Below are 25990 nucleotides of genomic sequence, written 5' to 3' on the forward strand. Positions count from 1 at the left end.
AAAGGAGCAGCCAAAACAATCAATTTTGAGGTAATTTGTCCCTTGCTGTCTAAGCCTATGTATGAAGTGATGAATGTGGAATGAATAAACACACACACACACACACACACACACACACACACACACACACACACACACACACACACACACACACCTCACTTCTACAGGCGTATTGAGCTCTACACATCCATTATTAATGTCTTAGGCTAGCTGCAACCCAAGCCTGCTCTGACAAAGGGCATCTCTTCCTGTCATTCAGTACCTCTTTAAAAGGTACTGATTCAGAAATTGTGCGTCACATGGGCAGAAGTGTATTTACAGAACACAGTGGGCACCTTAATGGCATGGCCTAGAAGGGGACAAAACCAACATTCAGTCTTTCTCACTCGAACATGTGTGCAAGCTCTCCATATGTAGGGCAATGAGTATGAGCTTAACAAACAAACTAGCATCATATTTGTCATCCTATTGTTTCCTACAAGATCAATAGTAGTTTCTGCAGAAATCACTTGCCAGACAGATCACGGGTGCATTCATTGACTTGATTTCAAACTGACGATGGAATCTGAGCAAATAGTCAGCAGTCATTACAGTGCATACATCACATCTCATTTCAAATTCAATGTTTCAATACGCTGGTAAAGTAAGACCAGTGATACAATCAAAGAGTACCATGACGAGACAAACATAGCAAGCTTGTATAGAAAGCGCCATAGGATACTGTAAATACAGCTATTTTAGCTAGATTGTTGAACATGACAGCGTATTTTATTTTATATTTAAGCTATGTGCGCTACTACAAGTAACGTGGCTTACTGTGATCAGTCACTATTCTGAAAAAATTAAGACTATTCAAGTATATTATAGTGGGAATACATTTAGCAGCCAGATATTACCATTTCTACGTCAGTTTTGTAGCACTGAACATTCCAGTTTACCAGCATAATCCTAAACATTTTAAGCACACAAAAACATCTTAAAATGTAGGCCTAAACCGGTTACGCACAATAGCTTGTTATAACATCTTTCTCCAAACATATTTTATCAACAAGTCTTGTATCAACAACATCTCTGTGTGTAACACATCAAACCCTTCACCTATGTTCCTAAAAGATGGATAGAAAATAATCATCCGTTATGAATTCCCCTACAAGTATCTCACTAGGAATAGCCCTCTCTTTGATTTAGCTATCGATTGACCTATTTCCGCTCACCTCAGCTCCATAAACAATAATCCCTGTGTACTAGCTATGCGCCACACTTTCCCCATGCAGCTATAAAGAGCCTACATGAGATCCATACCTTTTCCTGTCGTCATGGCCCAGCTGTACAGTCCACACAGACAAGAGAGAACAGGGAAAACAACGCTGCCGTCGCTCTGTTGTTCCGCACTCTACCTTGTCCCCTCCCGTCTCGTCTTGTGACTGCACAGATCTCCACGTTAAGAGACTGCAGAGTTCTTTGATGCCTCTTCCTAAGCCTCTCTCTCTAACCCTAACCCAGCCCCATATCCCCTGTCCAGGAGGTGGAGTCCTGGACAGAGAGCTCCTTTCCACTCCCCTGGTCAGTTGACAGTCATGAGCTGTCAGTGCACAGGACTGGGAGCCCTTTGAAGTGTCTCGTGTGACAGGAAGCCAGAGCTGTGCTTTTATTGCCAAGTGAAAAATGTAAAAACACCCCATCCCACTGAAAACTGAGCAAAGAGTATCCATCACATCTTTCTACCGAGGATGATTTAGGCCTACAGGAACCAACGGACCAAAAGAGAACAATGTCACTATATGTTGGCCATTTTGCACACACTTTGTGGCACTTACCAAATAAAAGTGGTTTACGCAGGTCTAATCCGTCTACGGGTACCTTTTGTGATAAAGTCAAGCCACATGACCACGGCGACTAGGCCCATTCTGTTCTAGACTTAACAGCCCAAGGCCAGGGAAAACGATATAGTAGTAACAGAGAGAGACGGCTCCAATATCAGTCATCCCAGGCTCAGTACTGCTGCTCAGGGTTAATCCTCTGGACAAACACAGCTCTCTATTTGAGACTCAAGAAACAACATAGGCCAACATAGAGGTGTTGAGCACACGCATGAGGAAAAGGTTCTCTGAACATTAAACCTAAACGTTCAACTTTGAAAAAATGTTTGTGACAGCAGCCTTACTCAGTAACTACGATGGCCGCACAGGTGTGTCCGCCAACGGCATGCGAGCGTGACAATTCTTAATCCCTTCCAATTATATTCCATAACTTCCACGTCGCTCGCATGCGTCTGAGAGAAATTGGTTCTATTTGAGACGCTCTGTGCCAAGCTGACACACTCGTTGGTGCACGTGTGGGGCCATACATCATGTGTATGTGCAGAAATGTTTGCATGTTTATGTCTACTTAGGTAAAGACTTTCTTCCTACATTTCCTGGCCTACTCTGAAGAGTAGGCTAATTTCACATAGAGGCTCTGGTTGCATGAATAATGTGAACCACCACAAACACACACTCCTCTGTGATCAATTAAGACTATTCACAGTCACACTCCCTCACACATGAACTAGACATCATACTGTATCTCTCATAGAGGGCACAGAGCAACTCTGTCTGTAGTTCTGTCCACCTCTCAGTGGATTGAGCCCAGCTACCACATCTGAAGGTGTCAATATCAAAAGATCCACCAAGACAATGACTCCATGTTCACAGGAAAGATGGAAAGTGCTGCAGTGAAAAGAAGAAAGTAGTGCACTCACACTCACCTGAGACAGGGGACAGGATCATGTTCCCTGATCTTTGGACTTGATCAAATTTACTGAAAATTACATTCAACCTGGAAGTACAAAATGACATGACACATGAAACAACATACAATTCTAATCAATTGCAAACCTTTGAAGCAGACAAATAAGACCAGTGAAAGTGTCTAAGCTAACATTTTTGCAAGGCAATTTATGTCTACGACTTGCATAGTGTTGGCCAGCACAAGGTATTGTGGAAATTCCATTCAAAAGCATGTTATAGAAGAAATAAATAAAAATGCATTGCCTCTTTGACACACATAGCCTAACCCATTTAAACTGACTACATTGATAGTTATCTCATTACAGACAGTCAGGCTACCGCAAGAGATCAGTAAAATGGGTCAAGATTGAATTTATCAACATCTGGTGAAAAAAACAAAAACAACTCAATATCAGAAATAGAGAACACAGGAGATTAGACAGTAGGTTATAAATACATGACTCAAGAGCACTTGGGCAAAGAAAGACCATCACATTCAATAAAGTACATCTACTGGAACAATGAACATACCGTGATTGTGGTAATCCTTTTTTACCAAGATCCATTCGCACCCTCTCCCCAACGTGTCTGTAGATCTCAACAAGGCAGTTTATGGCCCCATCACGCACCTGCAGGAAATGTAACAGGACACACACCTTTCACTCATCATTCTGCAAAGCACTACATTTCTCTGAGACCCATAACCTGCCTAGAACTGTGGGACGCTAAATGAGATCTAAAATAACATTAACAGTTTCTATTATCGACTGGACGTCAGTTGTGCATAAAATGGCAATGATTAAAGACAGCTGGGTCTAAGTCTCTACAGGAAGAGAGGCGAATGGACACAGCTTCCTGTTCCAGAGAGGAAGTGTGGTTCCTGTAATGACAGGACTTATGGGATAAGAGCAGCAGACCCAAAGGGCCGGAAAATGAATGAGAATGAAAAAACACTAACTAATATTAAAAAAGTATAGTGGTCTGACATTGCTCAGTCACTCTGCTGTAGTCACTGTTCCACCACCAGGGGGCTCTAAATGACATAATGCTGTAGTCAACAAAGATGGCCACTGAAAGTCTAGTTTAATCCTAACATTTTAGGGTCCTAGAGGCAATGTTTGTGCAGTGATGTTACCTGGCTTGTGGGGTCTCCCAAAAGATTACATATGTGGGGGACAATTTTGCTGAGGGTTAAGCCTTGAGCTCCATATCTGAAAGGCAAAAACAACCATCTTCAAAACCCCCAAAGACCCTTTAAAACATGAGTATGACAACAAAAAAGAGATACTGTATTAAAAAAGACTTCTATCTGTTATAGACTTACACATTTAATGTGGCAATAAGGCAAATGCAGACACCTTCTCTTGTCCTGTTGTTCTTGTGTTTGAATCCTCCCAACATTCTGTCCCATACATACTGCAAGGATATTCATATAAAAACATGAATCATGTTCCCCAAAGACAGATTGTTTTCCTATCTCAGCTCTACTCAACAGCTCAAATCATGATCCTAACAAACAGGTATATGAGTCTGTGTGATATCACCTGTGGGTTAGCAGCTTGATCCATAAGCTTTAGTAAAAGCGCTTGGTCTTGGTCTCGAACTTGGTCCTTCGCATCACCAAGCCGATCTATCAAACTGGGCAAGACTGCAGTGGAGGAAGATCAGATGTATGAATTACATGACATACTTATGTGCTATAGCTTTGCTTGTCTAATGGACACATTTCCAGAGATAAGCTGCATCTTACCAGTTCCAATCTGTCCTCTGAACCGATCCTGTAGCCTTGTTACTAGAGCTGACAGTATGTCCAACCCCAACAAAGCCACCTAGGAGAAAAGAAAAATTGAAAAACTAAGTATTAGCAACAAACATGAATTGTGCAGAGATTCCTTGAGAAAGTTGATGTATATGATCATAAAAACACTTATTTCAAATACAAATTGCAAAGGATTGTGTGGACCTTTTAGTCTTATTCCCTTCATATTTTTATCTGGAAACGAAGTGAGGCCTAACACTCTAACACACATATTGTCACAAGGTTCAACCAATGAATCTAGCTCTGATACTAAACGTTTGAGAAACCCTCATGTAAAGTACAATGACATTTAATATGAGGTTGCCTGGCCCTGTCCTTATTAACATCTCTTGTCATAGGGTGGTATGAGATAATCAATGAAGGTATAGTGAAAGTATCTGTTAACACCTTAGCATCACCTGAGGTCCCAAACTCAGGCCATGGTGCAATTTTTTTGCAAATTCTTCAACACTTGTGAGACCTTCTAGAGGAGCTCTCACTACTAATGATGGGCATTTCAAGTCGCTTGAGTGAGCCGGATCATTTGGCTCCTTTCACCTAAAAAAGCTGGTCATTTGGCATCCACTCTTTGTTAAAATCTGCCCAGTTTAGCAGCATTTTCACTTCTGATTGGTCCTTGTGCACCATCTATCACTTAATTGTTCAGTGGAATCCAAATGTACCTTCTTCTGAAATAACATTATTTTGAAATGTGTGTATTATAAAAACTATCAAATTAGACTTAGAAATAAAGCAAGACACTATTACACACGTGCATTGAAAGTAGCCTTCTGTATGCAGGTGTCATGAAATTAGGCTTTGCGGATTAAAACAATTACAGTCTTGTGTTCATTTTTAAACAAAAACCCACCACACAAAAAATGACCAGCTCAGATTTGCGACTCGGTTCCCAACGTTCACCAAAAAGAGCGGTTTCAAAGATCCAGCTTGTTCACGAACGACCCATCACTACACAACGTACAGGATATCTTTCAGAAACAAAAACATCATTTCTGTCACACCACCTGCAAACAGCTCTGGAGGGCTATGAGCCTGCTGCAGTGCCCCGTCCCCGTCTCCTCTCTCTCACAGACCTGTAGTAATTGACTGGACCTGCCTGCCTCTAAATAAAATCTGAGTGCACTGCACTCACTCGGATTCAGGACGGTTTAGCTTTTCTAATCTGATTCATGACTTGCTACCTAGATTCTCTAGCCCAAAACAGGTAGGCCGTTAGCCAAAGCTAATATGATTTTGTATAAACCTGCCATTTATTTAAAGCATACCACTGGGGCTTAATGGGGCATGGGGCTAACACATGCTAACAATAAGAGAAGGTAAGCCTTACTTAACCCTGATGGTGATCACTCAGTAGTAGGCTACATTCATGGATTCCTATCCCTCCACTCTGGTGTGGGAGGCAGACTGATACAAGGCAAACTAGGCCTTAACTGGGACATAATGATACTGGTAAATTAAGCTCACCACTATTATCATGGGAGCCTTGCCCTATTACTGTTCCGAGTAATCTTTCTGATTGGAGATGACAACATTTCCAGGGCAGTAGAGTGTAGCCCTCTGATTGGCTGCTCTGTGCAGCAGCAGAGAGTTGGTAACAAATGAAGAGATGAGGAGTTCAGTTCCAACCTGACAACAAAGACTTTCAAAGCAGAACATTTTGTACTACTCAGCCACAATACACTGTAATACACTGGCCTATTCCTAACAGACACTCAAATACTCTTATCACAATTTATGCTTTTCTGGGATTAAAAGCAGTGATTTGAAAGTAGCACTTAGCCTAGGCCTAATAGTGATGGGGGCTTTACTGGAAAAACAAATTTACTTTGAGAATATGATTTCAATCTTCATAGTTCTATATCATAGCCTAGTAGCTAACTAATAAAGATTTGTATTTGGAAACTCATTGTAACACAAGAACGATGTAATCTCATTGTATTTTTTAGTATACAATACTAAAGAAATAGCCTCCAACTTCATAATCCCTCATAGGGAAATAGTCGGCCACTGTGCATAACACACATAAGGCTTCAAATGGCACTGACACACAGAGATCAAAAAGTATCAAAGTTGAAAGCCTCCATGGTAGCAAAATTATAGCGAGCTCCACCCCCATGCCATGACTCACTGCTACCAGTCGTAACAATTTATATGGATATGCTCCATCAAGGCTTTGTACCATCAATGATTTTACTAAAATACAAAGATTTGACTGTTTGAAACTTCCCTAGTGTTATTATCAACCTTACAGGAAAGCAAGCAAGGATATTCTTGTTTTGTAAAAATGTTTACGGTACAAGACTGTGTACTAAAATAGCACTATAAACGACATATTCCAAGACGAAACACTGACGTTCAGGAGACGTCATCACTGAGCATTATGATACTTTTTATAACATGAAGGAATATGATTCTAGTCTAAAATATCAATATAATGTTATTATTATAAATATTACAAATTAACCCTTAGATACCTGGACCCAGTTTGCATGAAAATTAAGCACTGATGACTGCCCAAGGAGACCCCAAATAACAATAATAAAAAATAAAAAAAGTAATTTCAACACTCATCAATAGTTATGCAAGGTTGCATTTATTCATTTCACAAATATAGGCAGTAAACACTCATGTGTGTGATAAAGAGATCCAGACTCTGAATGTAAGTTTTCATTCAGCTTTTGAGCCACAAAAATATTATTTTACATGAAAGCCTATGCAAAGCGTAACAGTGTGATTCAGTCCTTAACGCCCGGTGTTGCATATGCGCAACATTTACATTTCAGGTGACTATACCTTCGCCAAAAATCTATATTTTTCTTAGAAAATGCACTCTGGCATCTCTGGACATTTCTGAGCATTTTGCACCATTGAATTTTAGAAACTCACCCTTTTGTCTTTTTGATATCTGCATTTTTTCAGAGAAAACTCAGCCACTAGATGGTGCTAAAAGTGTATATTAGGATCTCTTGTCCAAGATAGTACTGTACGGCTAGATATACACACTTTATTAGGTACACCTGTTCAACTGCTTGGTAACGCAAATATCTAATCAGCCAATCACATGGCAGCAACTCAATGCATTTAGGCATGTAGACATGGTCAAGACGACCTGCTGAAGTTCAAACCGAGCATCAGAATGGGGAAGAAAGGTGATTTAAGTCACTTTGAACGTGGCATGGTTGTTGGTGCAAGACGGGCTGGCCTGAGCATGTCAGAAACTGCTGATCTACTGGGATTTTCACGCATAACCATCTCTAGGGTTTACAGAGAATGGTCCGAAAAAGAGAAGATATCCAGTGAGCGGCAGTTCTCTGGGCGAAATTGCCCTGTTGGTAGGTATGCAGAAGACCATCTCTGAACGCAAAACACGTCGAACCTTGAAGCAGATGGGCGACAAAAGGGGGTCCAACCCAGTACTAGCAAAGTGTACCTCATAAAGTGGGCGGTGAGTGTATGCAGCTGATTGCTAGATGTATGTAGCTGTTAACAAGTTAATATTTTAACCCTAACCCTTAAGCATGTTGGGGAGAGGGTCATGATGAACAAGGTGTAGTGTGTGCAGAGACTCAGCGTCGTGGCCTCATGGGAAATGTAGTTCATTAGAGCTCTTCACAGGTTACAAACTCCTATTTTTTTGTCATACACTAATATCACACATATTGTCAGGCTTGACTGATACTAGTTAAGGCTACAACATGTTATTGGCCTGGGAGTGTGATTTCAACCAATCCCATATAATACAGGTTGGAAATCCAGCTAATGAGGAACAGAGAGGACAGACATGCACTTCTGGTACCAACAATAAAAGGGTTGGAGCTGACTTCGGCTCTCTATGGTGTGGCACATTAATGTCCAGCCTTATTTTTTCAACATGTCTCTGGTGTAGCCCACTCACACATGGAAAGACTGCATACCACTCAACTACTGTGGTATATTCATCCCAGGGGTTCCGTTAACCAACAATTGTCCATCATTTACTGATTTTTAGAAGTGTTGACGAAACATTTACATGCCATCCTTCAAAAATATTGCCGCAAAAGAACAAACTGCAGGGGCGCTTAGTGGCGTAGCACACTAATGCGCTTACCACGTAATCGCAAGGTTCCTGGTTCGATTCCGACCCTCGACCTATCTTGCTTGTCATCCCTCCTCTCTCTCCCATTCTAACTGATGTTGCAGGAACCAAGTTTATTGCTTGATGTGTGAATTCGCTCACCTCCCCTCCTTAAAAACGGACGATAGGATGACACTTTACTTTCAGTTTTGCAACCGAGATGCAATAGAGTTGTAATCATGTAACGCGATTGATCTGTCACTGTAACTTCTCCACGATTTGTTGAGGGTAGACAATGTAGAAAAACTTTCTCTAATGTTAATTAGTTGACAGGTTCCGTAGAGATTGGTTGCCAAAATCTATCATCTAGGGATGTTTGGGTGCCCCGAGCCCTGAGCGGTAAACATGTAACAAATATAATGCCAGGTACAAATTTACTGTGACAAATTGTTTTCAACCTTGTCCATGTTGACAGATTAAGATGTATTTTATCGGAACCTGTGATCCATTCAGCCACTCAGGCAACCCCATATCAATTACAAAAAGGTTTCCAGCAAACTATACCATCCCTGAGGTCAGTTTGTCCAAAGATCTGTAGCTGTCATTGAGTAACCCTAGAAAAGTAGTCTGAACAGTAGATTAAATAGGTTAAGGCTACTGAACATCAGAGCAGGACAGATCAGATAGCTACTGTTCATAGCATCAGGAATCTCACTTAGACCTACATAACAAAGCACGTCAAGTGTCTCTAAACATTGCCTGCATCTAGTTGTAAATTTGTGTCCTTGGAATGGCCGTCAAACAAGAGTCTGGGGAATTAGTTATCAGGCCTACACAAAGCTTGGGGGGTTGAAGTAGTGTTCTGGTAACATTGGGTTCACCTACCCCTGTTCTACTAAAGCTCTTCAGCAGAGTAGTGACTGTGTTGTTACCAGGACAAATGTCCCCAGGGGAAGATGTTCTTGAGTGCATAAGCAAAACACACAGGGTGTAGGCAAACAGCAAACACACACAACCTTCCCTTTCCTGAAGATTTCTGTAACTGTAAAGAATCTACACAATTGTCACACTTACCTGCCATCAAAAACACAAGCAGACAATTACTAGGCCTACAGAAATCCATACCAAGCCATCTCAGCCTATATCCTAGTGACTGTACTGAGGCTGAAGGCTTAGCTAGAGTATAGGCAGTGTAGGCCTACATTTTGGTTACCAAGTACTGGGCGATATGACCAAAAATGTTAGCATAATATATTTATTCTGATTTATCGGATAAAATAAATCAGAGGGTTCATTGTGGTAAAATCATAAAATCATTTATTTTCAGAACATTAACTTTTCGTGCCGAGGGTGAATAAAGTCTCCCAAATTGTCAATATTCTAGAGTGCCAAGGGTGACTTCATTCACCAAAAATGCATCAATTATTATGCTTCAAAAGTATTGTTGCTAGGTAAATACCACATAAAACACTTGGCACACTAGGTGGTAAGTGTTCAGGAATTCTTTGGCAGAACAAAAAATGTCTCAAGGCAATACCAGACAACCAAAAATAGGCGTGATAGGTAGAAGGGGTGTACCAAGAGGTCATTATCTGTATGTGTTATTATGTATCTGATAAGAGACCCTCCTCGAAAATTGTCATTTAATAGACCTAAGACATCTAGTAAGGCAACTGTGTAGTCAGCACAACCAACCACATCTTTAAAACTAATATAATAATTCAGGCCTAATGATAATAGTGTTGCTCATCAAATATGTTTTTGTATATGGCCAAACTGGTAACTTTTAAAGTTTTGGTAAAACATTGGACAGTTCTTATGATGAACTGAATGGCAAAGTTTCCTTGGAGAAACAAGTGCCAATATTCGCTAGCTAGCTGAAAAGTTTGCCATTTTCAACTATCTTGGAAAGGAATAGCTTTGTTCAGTCACTTTAAGAACTTTATTATCCATAACTTGTGAATAAATAAACAGAAATAAATAAAAAATATGTTACCAACAAATAGGCAAATTAAAAGCTGATCAAATCACACTTTACTACTGGCAAGATATTTGCTAGCCGGAGAGCATCCTCCTCAAAGTCTGAGACTTTGTCATATATCGAAATAAAAATTACCCTCAGTTTGCAATAAAATCCTTCTTTCACTCACTCTGATTGTTCCTCTGGTGGTTGTCTTCCTTGGCAGGCATAAAGCTTGTCAAATGTGCCTTCCAAAAAAAGAATAAACACACTTTTCAACTACTCGAGAGGTGTACTACGAAGCGAGGTAAGGGAGTTAGCGAGCTAACTTTAGCTCCAACTCTGGAGTTGGTCAAAGTTAGCTCGCTAACTCCCTTTGCTTGCTATTAAATTACTTAATTACTGAATAAATTTGTCAAGCTTGATGCCCGTCTAAGGGGACAACAACCTGATGAACCATCAGAGTCAGTGAAAGAAGGATTTTATTACAAACTGTGTCTTGGCGGGGACATTTTTATTTCGATACATAACAAAGTCTCTGACTCTACAGTATGTGTCCATAGGACTGTATAGAGGAGGACGCTATCTGGTTACATATTTGCCTGGCTGATGTGCAGACTGGCATGGTACACAGCAAGCGATGTATGCACTGTGGTCTGGAGGTGAGATTTGTTCACTCTCGTTGAGTCCCATATTAATGGGGAATATTTACGCCAGCGGCTGCTGGCGTCCTCACATACTTTGTATTTGCATTTGGGCAAGGCCTCTAGTCCCTTGCTCCTAACTCTAACCCCAACCCTAACCCGTTAGAGAAAAAAGTGCTGGGGGGGTTATTAAGACAAACATACATCATGATTCGTTAAATTAAAAAAAAAACTTTACTATCAACGCATCATGCTGACAACATCAAATAGCCTCACCAGACTCTGAAGCACACAGGGATCAGACACTAAAGGGTTTAGAATTCACATCACTCTGCAGCTCCGCACGGTAACTGATAAAAGCTCCACACTATGGACCACAACAGCCAATAAGCTCAGCCGTCAACACATCTCTCTTTAAAGCAACTTTGGTGCAATCCACCGACTATCATGTCGTAGTGTTTCTCAATCCTGGCACTGGGGCCCCACCAACAGTGCATGTGTAGCACTAGCACACCTGAGGCAACATGCAATGTTGCACTAATCACTCGCACGAAACAGCCACCATTTTGCTGACATAAACCTTCCCTCTAGTTACCTTCCCTTACCTTGAAATTGCTGGCGTTGACCCAGGAGGTAGCAACGCCATCCACCATCCTGTCCAGCATGGTCTGGTCCTGCTCCACGTCCTGGGACCTCTGCTTGTCCAGGATGTAGTCTATGAGCTCCTGGCCCACCTGTAGCCGTCGTCCTAAGTCCTTCTGCATCACCTGCTCCATACAGTACTCCATGTTCAGCTCCATGGTGTGTCACCCAATGTAACACTAAAGCAAAGTTATGTCTGCTCCAAAAAAGTTTATCCTTGGTTTCCTGGGCGAAGATACTGTAAGGTCCACTATGTTGAGGGGCAACCCGGTCCCAGGAGCTGTCCAGGGAGTTTTGGTCACTCTTGTGCCAGATCAAACTGCAGACAGCAGCTGTGGATAGGATAACACCATAAACTGATGATGAAGAAGAGGATTGCGGAAAGGATTGTACTTCATTCTTCAGTAATTCTTTGCTTTCCTGTAGATAGGGATGGAAGTGTTATGCTTAGAGTTCCTCAAACAATACCGCCTCCTTGAAACCACAGTCCTATGTCCTACCACAGTCCTATGTCAACTAGCTAGTACATACATTACATTACATATCACACACACACACACACACACACACACACACACACACACACACACACACACACTAATTGTGTAGCATAATGACTTCCTAACATTAGTCTTTAGCTATCATTGCATAACTTGCCCGACGTACAAACTTTGAAACAATTGTAGGTCCAATAGCCGACGGTCTGTACCACTAGCTAGAAAATGACTTAGCTAGAAAATGACTTAGTTGTTATAAATAGCTAGCTAGCTACTAATCTTATGGATAGCTAGCTGGCTAGCAGTAAGGCAACACTTAGCTGGTTTGCTCTCCTCTCTCTCTACTCTAGCCAAAAACCAAACGCTATGCAGAACATTAGCTATGCTTACTGCTAATCAGTTTAGCTAATGTATGAAGATTAGCTAAATAGATTAATACCATAGCCAGTGAACGGAGAATCTAGCTATCTTATCATCATAAGGCGCAGCGAGCTAACGGTAGCTAGGTCGCTACTACTAACATTTCAATGGGCAGCCAATTAATCTGGTAAAAAGATTAATCTAGCTACATTTTAGGACTATAGTTAAGTAATAATGGTCATCATAATCTGACCATGGGCTTGTTTTTAGTTAGCTAGTAAATTAGTTATGCTAAATTACCAGTTATCTGCATCCAGCCGCAAGCCGAGTCTCATCCACAAGGGTCCACGGTCCAGTCGATTTGTTCATAAGAAGTCAACAGGCAATGGCACTGAGAGGAGCTCTGCTGCTAACTGCGAGCACCACTTAGTTGACACCCGATTTTCTACAGTAACTACAGTAGCGGCCGGTAAATGGATCATACACAGACTTGGATCTTGTGCATATCTTGCATGCATTATGCATACTTCTTAGCTTTGGTCATTTGCTCCTGTAATGCTCAAAAGTAAAACATTTATTTTTATTTATTTGTTAATTTTTCGGTGCCTGTTCCTTGCAATATCTAAGGAAAAACAGTAGTTGGCTTAAATAGCACATGTGATGTGACCAATAAAACAGCTTTTTGTTTGGTGGCTTTGTCATTTGTCCCATATGCCATGATAGAAACCAGAGTCCTGTGATTTTGCTTGCAACAGGGACACCTGCTGTCTGTTAAGGTAAGTGTAGGCCACTCTTGCTCAAAGGTCTCCAGGGCAATGAGTTTGACTGTTTGAGGCAGGGAGGTAAAGTATTATGTAAGATATCAACGTCAGACACACCTGACACCTGTTTTCTACCCACATACTATTGATTTTCATCATGAAGGGGGAGGAGAAATGGGTGGGTTTAGCTGTCATCTACAGTTGTGTTCATTTCAATAACTGTCCATGATCAGGTTCCTAAATCCAGTTGAGGACACTGTGTACACCTCTCAATGTACAACACTCTGCAATGACAACTAAAATAATTTATTTTATGGTGAATGGGAGACCTGAGCAAGCAGAGTTTCAGATTGACTGCCCTACTCAAGATGTCAAAGGTAGCCATGCTTTTTCTCAATATTGATGTTATTCAATCTCTTCTCAAGTTGATGCTTTGTGCTTTGTCTATCTTAGGATGGGGTTTAGATGTCCCCCCATCTCTGTCATGATGTGTCAAACTGTGTATTTAACTATCTATGGTTATCTGATGTGTCAAATTAGTTCTGACTGTAAGTAGGCATAATATTACCGCAGTATATTAGCCAGGTTCAAAATCATTTTCATGAGTCATGTATATACATTTGATATTTAATACTGTACTAATGTCAATACCAATAAGTCAATAAGTTTATGCACAGATAAAATAGTAAAGACTTATGTTCACAGTTTTTGTTTTTGTTTATGCTTGGTCAGCCCCAGCTGTCCTCTTGACTTTGTCTTGTCAAACAAAGTCAAGTACTGTAGGACAACAGGTGGTTTGGACAGCGATGAAGGGTTTAGTTGGCTCATGAAAATTGTGTTTTTGCACAGTCTCCTCAAAAGCAGCCCAAATCTTGAGGGATCTGGACAATACTCTCACTTGAATCAGTGAATGACAATGAGTCATACAATAATGGTTATATATGGGAGACTATTCTATTCTGTTCTCTGTCTTGTACAGATGTACAATGTTATATTACTTTGTATGATTATTGTCCTGTATTACTGTATTACATTGTATGATTATTGACTGTATGTAACCCAACCAATAAGGGTCATTCCATGTCAAATCAACAATCCATGACATCCACCGTCTCAGACTGTTCTGAAATGGTTTCTGTAGTTAGAAACAGATAAGTTAAGTATGCCTGCATCATTATTTTGTAGAAATATATCCCTGAGAAATAAGTGAATTGATTGTACCCAAATTGGCCATTTTCATTTTGTGGCATTCATATAATATTAAATAGAATTCAAACCCCAAATCCGATTTGGTACAAAGTCCTACCTGATAATGATTAATAAAGAATCCAAAACAATGGTCAAAAATCACCCATGAACCCTCCAAAAGCCTCCTTTAGAAGATTGTATTGGCCAGTATGGAATATCATTTCTTTAAGTAATATGAAGCTGCAGCTTTGAGTTTTGTCTCTTTATACTATGTAATGTATTTGTGGTTACTGTGGTAGATTATGTCCACTAGATAGCGCTGTTCCTGCTATGAACAATCTGAGATGATGGATGTCGAAATCTTGTTTTGTCTGTTGATTTGACATGGAATGATCCATAAGCCTTTTGAAGCTATAAGTGCAAAATAGAAATAAATTAAACAAAGCATCCTATTCCGCTCATAAACCAATTGTAAAGTGCCAACTTGGTTTGGATGACTAGTAGTTGGTAACACATATTTTTAGGGAAAGAAATTGAGTAGCCTACCATTTGCTCATTGTATTTGTTGAATATGCCTACAGACCTTTTTCGAGCAGCAGCGGAGGTGGGTCCCCATGACATCCTGAAGATGTACAATTCTAAGGGTAACATCATCAATATCTCCTCTCAACTGGAGGCCAACGATCCCCAGTCTTACTACAACCTAGAGGTGGTGGCCTCAGAATATCATAGTGAGTGTCAAGGTATTTTCTACCACTGTAAGGAATAGGACTCTCCAGCCAGAGAGAAAGTCATAGTGTACTGTGTATGTTTACCTTTCAACCACAATGACTAGTCACCCTGTAGGTAATAATGTGGATTGAACATTCTCCAAGTTTTGTCTAACTCTACAGGCACAGGGCAGGCCGTGACATCAGAATTGGATACAATGGAGAAAAGGTAATAAGACTATTTTACAACTTGCATTTCATTCAAACTACCTTTTCTTTCTGTTTGTTTCAATTCCTCCACTGAACTCTTTCCTCTCAGGCTGCACAGCCTTGAGCGGGATGTCTTTGCAGAGGCTGGGACAATACCAGGCATTGTTTGTGAGTTAAAGAGTGAAGTGGATTCATTCCAAAGAAAACTTGAGGTTTGTCATTGATAAACATACATAATACTATGGTACAGCTCATGTGAGATAAAGTTAGATTTTAATAAGTTGGAAAAGTTGGTCCTATTGCAATAACAGAGATAATGTGCTGTGTGTTGAATTATGTACAATATTTTGTGTAGGTCTATATCAACAGTTGACCTGGCTGCAAACCGCATGAATGCTCCCAAATGCATTTCTTTGTGACAATAGCTTAACCCGATGGTCTTTGTCGAGTTTTTGCATACACTGCATGTTTTTCCTTTCTCATCTACCTGGTATTTTTGGATCCATCAGCTGTGAAAACTTAAGGAAGAACTCATAACCCTATCTATTGGATGTGAGTATGGTTTTCTTCCTCACATGGCCAGGATGTGGAGCACCTGAGCTGGCTGGGTCTCTTCAAGGATCTGTCTGAGGGGAGAGGAAAACTCTCCTCAGACCTACTCAAGTCTAAGGGGAGAGACAAACCCTCCCTAAACCTACTCAAGAGGACCCCAGGCAACTCCCAAGAGGAGCGCCAAACTATCCGTGAAAAGTTCCTCCAGATGAGGTAACCTTGCATCACTGTCTGGCCATCATCTTTATCAGTATACTGTAGTATCAACCAACTTTATCAGTATAGTATCTATGGATTTTGTTATTTCTGGAGGTATTTCTGAAGTCATGACATGACTTGACTACCCTCATGTTATCTTGTTTTGTCCTTGTGTGACAGGGACTGTTTCACAGAAGTTTAGTTCATGAATGTGTCAGGATGGTAGGATGGGTGCAAGTCTGTTTCGGCTTTCAGTTTTTACCAACTTGATGTCTTGCCTATTTGGCAAGGCAATGATGGAGCATTGTTGAATGCAGAAACAGTTTGGAAAATGGATATCAGGTGTACAGGTGTTGCGTTGGGTCTGTCTCTGTAGTTCCCTGGAGGTCACAGAGGATGTGAGGAAGTACCTCAGAACTCCAATGTTTAACAACTGGTGAGTTTTTACTGCATCGTCACTCTAGCCAACATATCATGCCCTCCCCACCCCCCCTCCCATCCACCCACATGTACACACAATGTTGTAATATCCTGACCATGTTTCTGTTATTGTGTCTGTTGGGAACTTGGCCATATCTTGTAGGCAGTGGGAGGATGCAGAGATGATGGTGCTGCTGCAGGTGATGTACACAGATCTAGACTTCATATCAACTTTCAACATGGAGCTGGAGGTGCTGCAAAACTTCCTGTATGAGGTGTACTGCCACTACAACAACATCCCCTTTCACAACTTCAGGCACTGTTTTTGTGTCACTCAGATGGTGAGGTGGAAGGGCTGTGTCCCATGTTTTCATATTGTTGGATATCTGTGTAATTTAATTAAATGTACATGTGCACACAATATATGTCTATACCGACAGAACCACTTCACTTTACTGTACCACACTTTTCCGTCCAAATCTCCTCTCTGACAGATGTATGGACTGATTTGGCTGACAGACCTGAAGAATAAAATTGACAGTACTGACCTCCTGATCTTGCTCACCTCAGCTCTCTGTCATGACCTGGATCACACTGGCTACAATAACGCCTACCAGGTGTGTCCAGTCACACACCCATCTCTACAACCTTCCACATGGTGGCAGTCACGATGGCTTATAAAGTATTTGACAAGAGGATCGGAAAGTAATGTGTGTGCATTCTTTGAAGTGCAAGATACCAGGCACAGATTAAACTAGAAAAGGAAGTTCCTGAAGAAACTTTGTGGGCTTGCAAAGTCTTAATATAGCAGTGGATACAGTTTAAAGTTGGATTGGACTATCAAGGTTAAAAGATGAAAGAGGAGTAGCTTTTTGAGTATGACCAGAGCAACAGTATACTGTTACCACTCGTAATTTATGCAACTTAAAAAGACTTAAAGTCTAAATAGTATCAAAAATCTGAATGAAAGTTCTTTAATGAAGCAATAATTAGATTAGATTAGATTAGATTCAACTTTATTGTCATTGTGCAGAGTACAAGTACAGAGACAACGAAATGCAGTTAGCGTCTAACCAGAAGTGCAAAATAGCAGAAAGTGCAATGAACAGTATTTACAGGTAGTGCAATATATGATCAGTAGTAGTGCAGTGTAATATAGAATAATATAAGCAGTATAATATGGCAGTGCAGTATAGCAGTATGTGAGTAACAGTAGCATTATAGTAGAATAAATAGTTACAGTATGAGCAGTGTAGCAGCATATGAGCTGTATGGGTAATGCAGTCTAGCAGTATATATGTATTAACAGTAACATGAGGTAGATGCCGAATAAATATAAATATGGAATGCCGTATAAACAGTATAAACAAGTATGTACAGTATGTGCAGTAGTATTAAAGAAAATATAGGATATGTGCATTATGTGCATTATGAACAGTATGAACAGGTATGTACAGAAGAGCAGTGGTAATGAGTAAGAGAAGGGGAGGGGAGTATAGTGCAATAGTGCAATTGTCCGGGTGGGGGGGGGGGGGGTGGGGGTTGCGGGGGTAGTAGTTTGTCAGGTAGGTGTAGTGTTCGAGTTCAGCAGGGTGACAGCCGCAGGGAAGAAACTGCCTCTGAACCTACTGGTTCGGGTGCGGAGAGACCTGTAGCGCCTCCCGGAGGGGAGTGGGGTGAAAAGTCTATGGTTGGGGTGAGAGATGTCCTTGACGATGCTGCGTGCCTTACGCAGGCATCGTTTGCCCTGGACAGCCTCGATGGAGGGGAGTGAGGAACCGGTGATGCGTTGGGCAGTTTTCACCACCCTCTGCAGTGCCTTCCGGTCCGATGCCGAGCAGTTGCCATACCATACTGTGACACAGTAGGTAAGGATACTCTCGATGGTGCAGCGGTAGAAGTTCACCAGGATCTGAGGAGGTAGATGTACCTTCTTTAGTCTCCTCAGGAAGAAGAGACGCTGGTGAGCCTTCTTTATCAGGGTGGAGGTGTTGAGGGTCCAGGAGAGGTCCTCAGAGATGTGGACACCCAGAAACTTGAAGCTGGTGACTCGCTCCACCTCAGTCCCGTTGATGAGGATGGGGGTGTGTGCGCCAGCTTTAGACTTCCTGAAGTCCACAATGAGTTCTTTGGTCTTCTTGGTGTTGAGAGCCAGGTTATTGTCGTTGCACCACACTGTTAGGTGCTGGACCTCCTCCCTGTAGGCCGACTCATCGTTGTTGCTGATGAGACCGATCACCGTTGTGTCGTCTGCAAACTTAACAATGGTGTTTGAGCCATGTACAGGTGTGCAGTCGTAGGTGAAGAGGGAGTAAAGGAGGGGGCTCAGCACACAGCCTTGTGGAACGCCGGTGTTCAGGGTGAGGGTTGAGGAGGTGTGGTTGTGAAGCCTAACAGACTGCGGCCTGTTGGTCAAGAAGTCTAGAATCCAGTTGCAGAGGGAGGGGTTGATGCCCAGTTGCCTGAGTTTGGAGATCAGTTTGGAGGGGATGATGGTGTTGAATGCTGAGCTGAAGTCAATAAACAGCATTCTCACATAAGAGTTAGTCTTGTCGAGGTGGGACAGGGCGGAGTGAAGTGCCGTTGAAATGGCATCCTCTGTACTCCTGTTCTGCCGGTAGGCGAATTGAAAGGGGTCCAGTGTGGGTGGTAGGCAGGTCTTGAGTTGAGCTAAGACCAGCCTCTCGAAGCACTTCATGATGATGGGCGTGAGTGCCACTGGTCGGAAGTCATTTAGGCTCGTTGCAGTGGAGTGTTTTGGCACCGGCACGATGGAGGTGGTTTTGAAGCACGCGGGGACAGCTGCTTGGGCTAGGGACAGGTTGAATATGTCAGTCCAAACCTTAGTCAGCTGCACAGCGCAGGCCCTGAGGACGCGTCCGGGGATCCCATCAGGACCAGCAGCCTTGCGTGCGTTAGTCCTGCTCAGTGCCGCACACACGTCGGTGGGGGATAGAGTGAGGGGCTGGTGATCCGCAGGGAGCACAGCCTTGGTGGCCACCTCCTTGTTGTCCCTGTCAAAGCGGCCGTAGAAGTGGTTCAGCTCATCAGGGAGGGAGGCGTCAACGGAGAGGGGTGAGGTGTTAGATGGTTTGTAGTCAGTGATGGCCTGGATGCCCTGCCACATGCGTCGGGGGTCAGAGTTGTTTCTGAAGTGATCCTCTATCCTCAGCTTGTGGTTGTGCTTGGCCTTTTTGATGCCCCTCTGCAGATTAGCCCTGGATGAGCTGTAGGCCCGAGCATCCCCTGATCTGAAGGCAATGTCGCGTGCCTTCAGCAGGAGTCGGACCTCACTGTTCATCCATGGCTTCTGATTAGGGAAAGTGGTGATCCGCTTGAGTGTGGTGACACTGCTGATGTTGGAATTGATGTAGTCCAAAACAGATGAGGCATATGAATTAATGTCCGTGTGGGAGTCATGGGTGGCCTGAGTGGCAAACACACCCCAGTCAGTGTTTCCAAAACGCTGCTGGAGCGCTGAGTCAGCTCCCTCTGGCCAGACCTTGACTGTCCTCACTGTAGGTTTCACTCGTTTGATGAGTGCTGAGTACTTGGGCAGTAGGAACAATGAGAGGTGGTCTGATTGACCTAGGTGGGGGAGGGGAACGGCTTTGTACGCATCAGCCATGCTGGTGTATACTTGGTCCAATGTCCTGTCTCCTCTGGTGGGGCAAGAGACATTTCGGTGGAATTTGGGCAGTACAGTCTTTAAGTTGGAGTGATTGAAGTCACCCGCGACAATGAAGGCTGCCTCGGGATGCAGAGTCTGTTGTTTGCTAATGGCAGCATACAGTTCTTTCATAGCAATCTTAGCATTAGCATCAGGGGGGATATAGGCTGCCGTGATAACAGTAGACGTGAACTCTCTGGGCAGATAGAAAGGTCTACACTTAACCATGAGAAACTCCAGGTTAGCTGAGCAGTGACTCTCGGTGATGGTAGTGTCCGTGCACCACGTCTTGTTTACATAAATGCACAAACCTCCACCTCTGGTCTTACCGGAGTCGCCTGCTGTTCTGTCTGCTCGGAGAACGCAGCGCCCTGCTAGCTCGATAGCGTTGTCGGGAACCTCGCTGTTGAGCCAGGTTTCAGTGAAAACCATGATATTACAGTCCATAATCCATTTGTGGGTGGTGATCCGCAGCCGCAGTTCATCCATCTTGTTTGCCAGGGAACGAACATTTGCAAGGAAAAGGCTAGGTAAAGAGAGTCGGTGTGGAGTTAGCTAATGCCCAAGAGGCCCTGATTTATCATCAATATTGTCAGGGGGAGTTGTTAGGCACGACACACAGTGGATTGCTTTTATACAATGTTTACACAACAAATCAGAAATTTGAGAAATGTAAGAAAACAATGCTTTAAGTATTAATTTTGTGATAGATTGTGGTGGTTTCTGCCCTACGCTGCAAAATATAGTTCCCAAAACTACAAATGTTGTCAAGGGAACATGATACACAAATATAGAGCAGCTCTCGGCCAATCACAATGCTTGTTTTCATCAATCCGTTGTATACGTTTAGTCAGTCTACACATTTTAAAGTTGAATTGAGGTATCAAGCTTAAAAGATGAGTACAGCTCAAGCAAGCCAAGTTACAGAAGTCTGGGCATTTAAAAGTTGATAGAAAGTTAATAGGTTAAGCGGTTTAAGCTGTGTACACGGTTTTGCCATGATCATGCAAATTCGAGTAAAACTGAAAAAGTATAAAAACTAAAATCTGAATCGAAGTTATTTAAGTGACAATTTAGAGTTTTTTTATGCTTAAAAAGTATAAATGGTATGAAAAAGAGAGAAGGTTATAGGATAGATAGATAGATAGATAGATAGATAGATAGATAGATAGATAGATAGATCGTATCTCAAGCGACCAACAAACGGTGAACACTGTGAAGACTAAGCAGGGAGTGAAGGGAAGTGAGGGTACATAAAGCATCAACGATTTACAATTAAACACAGGTGCAGGTGATAAGTCCATGAATGAGGTGGCACAGTGGGCGGCCTAGGGACCACACTGGGGAGTGCGCCCCCATCTGTAACAGTGCCCCCCCCCCCCGACAAACGGTCCCTGCTATTTCATTGTGGGGCCTCAGCGTGAAGGCGATGGAAGGCAGCGATGAGACCCAGGTCCAGGATGTTACACTGAGGCAACCAGGTCTGCTCCTCTGGACCATAACCCTCCCAGTCCACCAGAAACTGGAGCCCCCAACCGACAAAGGACTGGAGGCAACAGGCTTTAGGAGGGAGACATGGAAGGTGGGGTGCACCCGCATGGATGGGGGAAGCTGCAGGCGGTACGCCATCAGGGAGCCACACCCTCTGCCCAGGATGGAAGACCGGAGCAGGACGACGCCTCCAAAGCCCGCTGGTGTGGCAGCAGCGGCTGATGTGGGCCTGAACGGACGGGACCTCCGTCTCCTTCTCCTGCTCAGGGAACAGGGGGGGCTGGTAGCCATACTGGCACTGGAAGGAAGACAGGCGGTGTATTCCACCCACGCTAGCCGTTGACTCCATGAGGCTGAGTTGCTGGAGGCGTAGCACCTCAATATCCCCTCCAGATCTTGGTTGACCCACTCCAGTGCAGTCCCTAGGGAGTGTGCCCCCATCCGTAACATAGACTGCTGGTTGGGTAGTTCAGTGGAGTTGGTAGCTCAGTGGAGTGGGTAGAGAGTTGGTTGATTAAGTTGTTGGGAGTGGTAGAGTTGGTTGGTAAAATGGTTGAGAGTGGTTTCAGTGGAGTAAAACTAGTAGCCAAGAGAGTATATTGTTGTGTAATCATTCTAAGAATGTGTTCTGCAGGTCTCCTGTTGTTTTTATTCAAGAGTTCTGAAAGTTCCATGGCATTTACAATAACAATGGGGTTCTCAGAATGTTAGTTAAAAGATAGGCCAAAAAGCTGAATAGTTTAAAAAGTGTAATTGTTATCAGAACCAAAAGTCATAGCTAAGCGGGTTAGACCTCTCTGCATGTTGTAAAATTGGATTGGTGTGAATAGCTTAAAAGCTATAGGAGGAAAAAAAGCTATAGGTGCTGGAAAGAATTTGAAATTAGTTCATGAAATTAGTATATGAAGAAACATTGTGGGCTTGCAAAATCTGATTTTAGTTAATAAAGTTAAAAGATGATTTGGACTATAGATAGATAGATAGATAGATAAATAGATAGATAGATAGATAGATAGATAGATAGATAGATAGATAGATAGATAGATTTGCTGGTTGGATGGATGGATGGACGGATGGACGGATGGATGGATGGATGAATGATTAGATAGATCGGGTAAGATAACCAGATTGATGGATAGATAGATAGATAGATAGATAGATAGATAGATAGATAGATAGATAGATAGATAGAGTAAGGTTAGATAGATAGATAGATGAAAGAAAGTTATATACAATGCCCTCCATAAGTATTGGAAATAAGCATTTTGCCTTCTTTTAGCTCTATACTCCAACAGTTTGGATTTGAAATCAAACAATTAACATGAGGTTAAAGTAGAGATACGTATGATGGTTAACTATAGTTAGTAGTTAACTTATAGTTACTTAGCTAGCTAGATTTCTAGATTAGACTGCAGGGTGGCATCCTATCTGGTTAGTCTATTTGTAAAAAACGGAAACTAGCTAGCTAGAGACATCATTTTTTGCTAGCACTAGTGATATTAGCTATTTTCCAAATGGCAGTTTTTGTCAGTTAAAAAACAGTTGTAGGACTATAGACAACATGAGGCTTTTAGTTTACAAGTGTTATTTTGACAACATTTGCATAATTCAGTTTATAAAACAAATTACTTGCTAATCTAAAATTAGTTGCTAGGCAATGTAATGGCCACCATTAACTTCCTGTAAATTGCTAAATTCCAGTTTTCCAAGTTTAGTTACATGTTAACTAATGACAGCTTTTGGAGTTATACAAAGCTGAATAGTTTAAAAAGTATAATAGGCATCAGAATTATTTTTACAGGGTTCATAATTTCAGGTTTCAGAGTTGTCTGCACATTTTACAGTTAGATTGGTGTGAATAGCTTTAAAGATGTAAGAGCAGTGTTGGTTCAAACATTTAATTTGGTTCCATTAGACCTCCAAGTTAAAAAGTGCACATTCAAGTTTGGATAGTTTCAAATGTTTAGTCTGGAACAAGCCCACCTAATAATAAGTATGACGAATATCAAGAGTTGGACTTGCTTGAAGCAAGCCCACCTATTGACAGCAAATTTCAACATTTGAGAGCAGACAGTTTAGTCAAAAATGGTAGTTGCAAACCCAAAATGGTAGCAGCAAATGCTGTGAAGTGACTTTGCATTGGTGTTCCACTGATTTTGTACACTTCTTATAGTACCTGCAGACTGTGGTTACTGATAGAAAGAACAAAGCAGATGACATGACATAATATGACTTTTTAATTTGAAAAGCAGCGATGTCATGATGTTTCAACAACCTAGTTATACTAGAATCTATACTGATTTATCTTTCAGATAAATGCTCAAACAGAGTTGGCCTTGAGATACAATGACATATCACCCCTTGAGAATCATCATTGTGCCATCGCTTTTGAAATCCTTGCAAAGGTATGATTTTGCATACCTAAGCATTTGGTTTTTCTCCAATGATTCTTTCCAGTAAAGCTATGTCAATGTTACTTATTTTGCAGACAGACAGTAACATCTTTAGAAACCTTACAAGTGAGCAGTACAAAAGAATAAGGAAGGGCATAATAAAGTAAGACAGTTGAAATTGTTCTGAATCTCATTTAATATGGTCATCTCAATAGTTTACAAACTAGCTGATATTGTACATACCACAATTAGACATACATATGTTTCACTTTAAAAAAAAAAAAGTGTCTGAAATCTTAAAAATGCATTGACTTCTGTTTTCAGGTGTATTCTTGCCACTGACATGGCAAAGCACAATGAGATCCTGTTCAAGTTCAAGGCCGTGTTACCTGTGTTTAACTTCAGTGACAAAGAACACAAGGATGTGGTAAGTGAAGCCTACTCAGAGAGGAGAAGAGCCATAACAGCCATAACAGTTTATGGTACTATTAACCTTATACTGTCTATTAATTACCAGTTGTTTTGTTTATCTTGTTGGAGAGTTTGCCAATAAGATGTGGTGTTAACTAGAATTTCCTGGCAAAGTTAGTCATCTTAACCAATGAGAGCATCAGGAGTTTCTGATTGGCTAGAATCAGACAAGTGTGTTTCCTGTGTGGCCCTACAGCTCATGAAGATTCTGATCAAGGTGAGTGACATCTCCAATGAGGCACGGCCCATGGACGTGGCAGAGCCATGGCTGGACTGTCTGCTGCAAGAGTTCTTCAATCAGGTGATCTGAAAATCATAATGCAAATTGGAAGCTTTTTTACAAGAAAGTAGTTGAAAGTAGTTTTTCCATCTACATCTAACTTTTCCATAGACTATTTTAAAGGTATAGGGACAGCTATGGCTGTTCTGTTGTTAGTGCAGGCTGTAATCTTCAAAGATCCATTTATTCAACTTATTACTATTTTTTTTATTGTCACTCTGTCTCCCTTGATTGCAGAGTGACATGGAGAAGCTGAAGGGCCTTCCTGTAACCCCATTCATGGACAGGGATAAGGTGTCTAAACCAACCTCTCAGACCGGTTTCATTCGCGTCGTACTCTTCCCCCTCTTTACTGAGCTTTCCAACCTGTTCCCCTGCCTTGAGGTGAGCCGCTCTCCCTAACTATGCATGGCAGTCAGCAATGATGCACCCAGGTCCATTGATGCTCTATCTTTATTTCATTGACAGTCGTTGCAGGGTGCAGGGTGTGCAAATGTTATCAATCATAAAAGTAAATGTGATATTGAATGTGAAAACTTGGCTCAAGAAAGAAAATGACACAATCTAGCATTACAGGCAACATTTTTCTAAACTGCCTGGAAAAACTCTACTTAAGTAACTTATTAGACACTCTTTCTCATACCAATGTTTCTTAGCAACACATCATTAAGCCAGTACACAAGGCCCTGGACTATTACACAGAGATGGGGAAAGCCTTTGAGGAGAAACATCAGACGCCAAGCCCAGAATGACAAGGCAAGGCCACTGCTGAGTCATGCTCCATCTGGTCTATACCCAGTTCCAACTTGTAACAAGCCATTAGATGAAATGGAATTGATTGTTTGTAATGTGATAGCTTTAGATTTTACACTAAATTGAGGGAGATGATTCTTTTAAACACA

The 25990-nt window shown here is 41.8% G+C and overlaps 1 protein-coding gene and 1 pseudogene across 5 annotated transcripts in view; one reads left to right on the plus strand and one right to left on the minus strand.

The window, feature by feature from the left end:
* The window catches only part of LOC310814887 (CLIP-associating protein 1-B-like), a 39290-nt gene extending 26186 nt beyond the window's left edge, over nucleotides 1-13104 (minus strand). For all 4 annotated transcript variants that reach the window (XM_083684441.1, XM_083684439.1, XM_083684440.1 and 1 more), the window contains exons 1-8: nucleotides 13045-13104; nucleotides 11851-12307; nucleotides 4519-4597; nucleotides 4313-4416; nucleotides 4093-4184; nucleotides 3904-3979; nucleotides 3300-3397; nucleotides 2747-2817 (exon numbers count right to left, since the gene is read on the minus strand). In XM_083684441.1, coding sequence (XP_083540567.1) covers nucleotides 2747-2817; nucleotides 3300-3397; nucleotides 3904-3979; nucleotides 4093-4184; nucleotides 4313-4416; nucleotides 4519-4597; nucleotides 11851-12045 — 715 coding nt within the window. In that variant the 5' untranslated portion in view covers nucleotides 12046-12307; nucleotides 13045-13104. The remainder of the gene's footprint in view (nucleotides 1-2746; nucleotides 2818-3299; nucleotides 3398-3903; nucleotides 3980-4092; nucleotides 4185-4312; nucleotides 4417-4518; nucleotides 4598-11850; nucleotides 12308-13044) is intronic.
* Nucleotides 13105-15264: 2160 nt separating this feature from the next.
* On the plus strand, nucleotides 15265-25840 carry LOC310815270 (high affinity cGMP-specific 3',5'-cyclic phosphodiesterase 9A-like; annotated as a pseudogene). The gene is made up of 11 exons: nucleotides 15265-15424; nucleotides 15723-15781; nucleotides 16197-16378; nucleotides 16740-16799; nucleotides 16947-17400; nucleotides 24257-24349; nucleotides 24433-24500; nucleotides 24662-24764; nucleotides 25005-25109; nucleotides 25326-25472; nucleotides 25745-25840. The product of its transcript is annotated as a high affinity cGMP-specific 3',5'-cyclic phosphodiesterase 9A-like (transcript).
* Nucleotides 25841-25990: the final 150 nt, after the last annotated feature.

This window comes from Argentina silus (genome assembly GCF_951799395.1).
Source record: "Argentina silus genome assembly, chromosome: 14".
Classification (NCBI taxonomy): domain Eukaryota; kingdom Metazoa; phylum Chordata; class Actinopteri; order Argentiniformes; family Argentinidae; genus Argentina; species Argentina silus.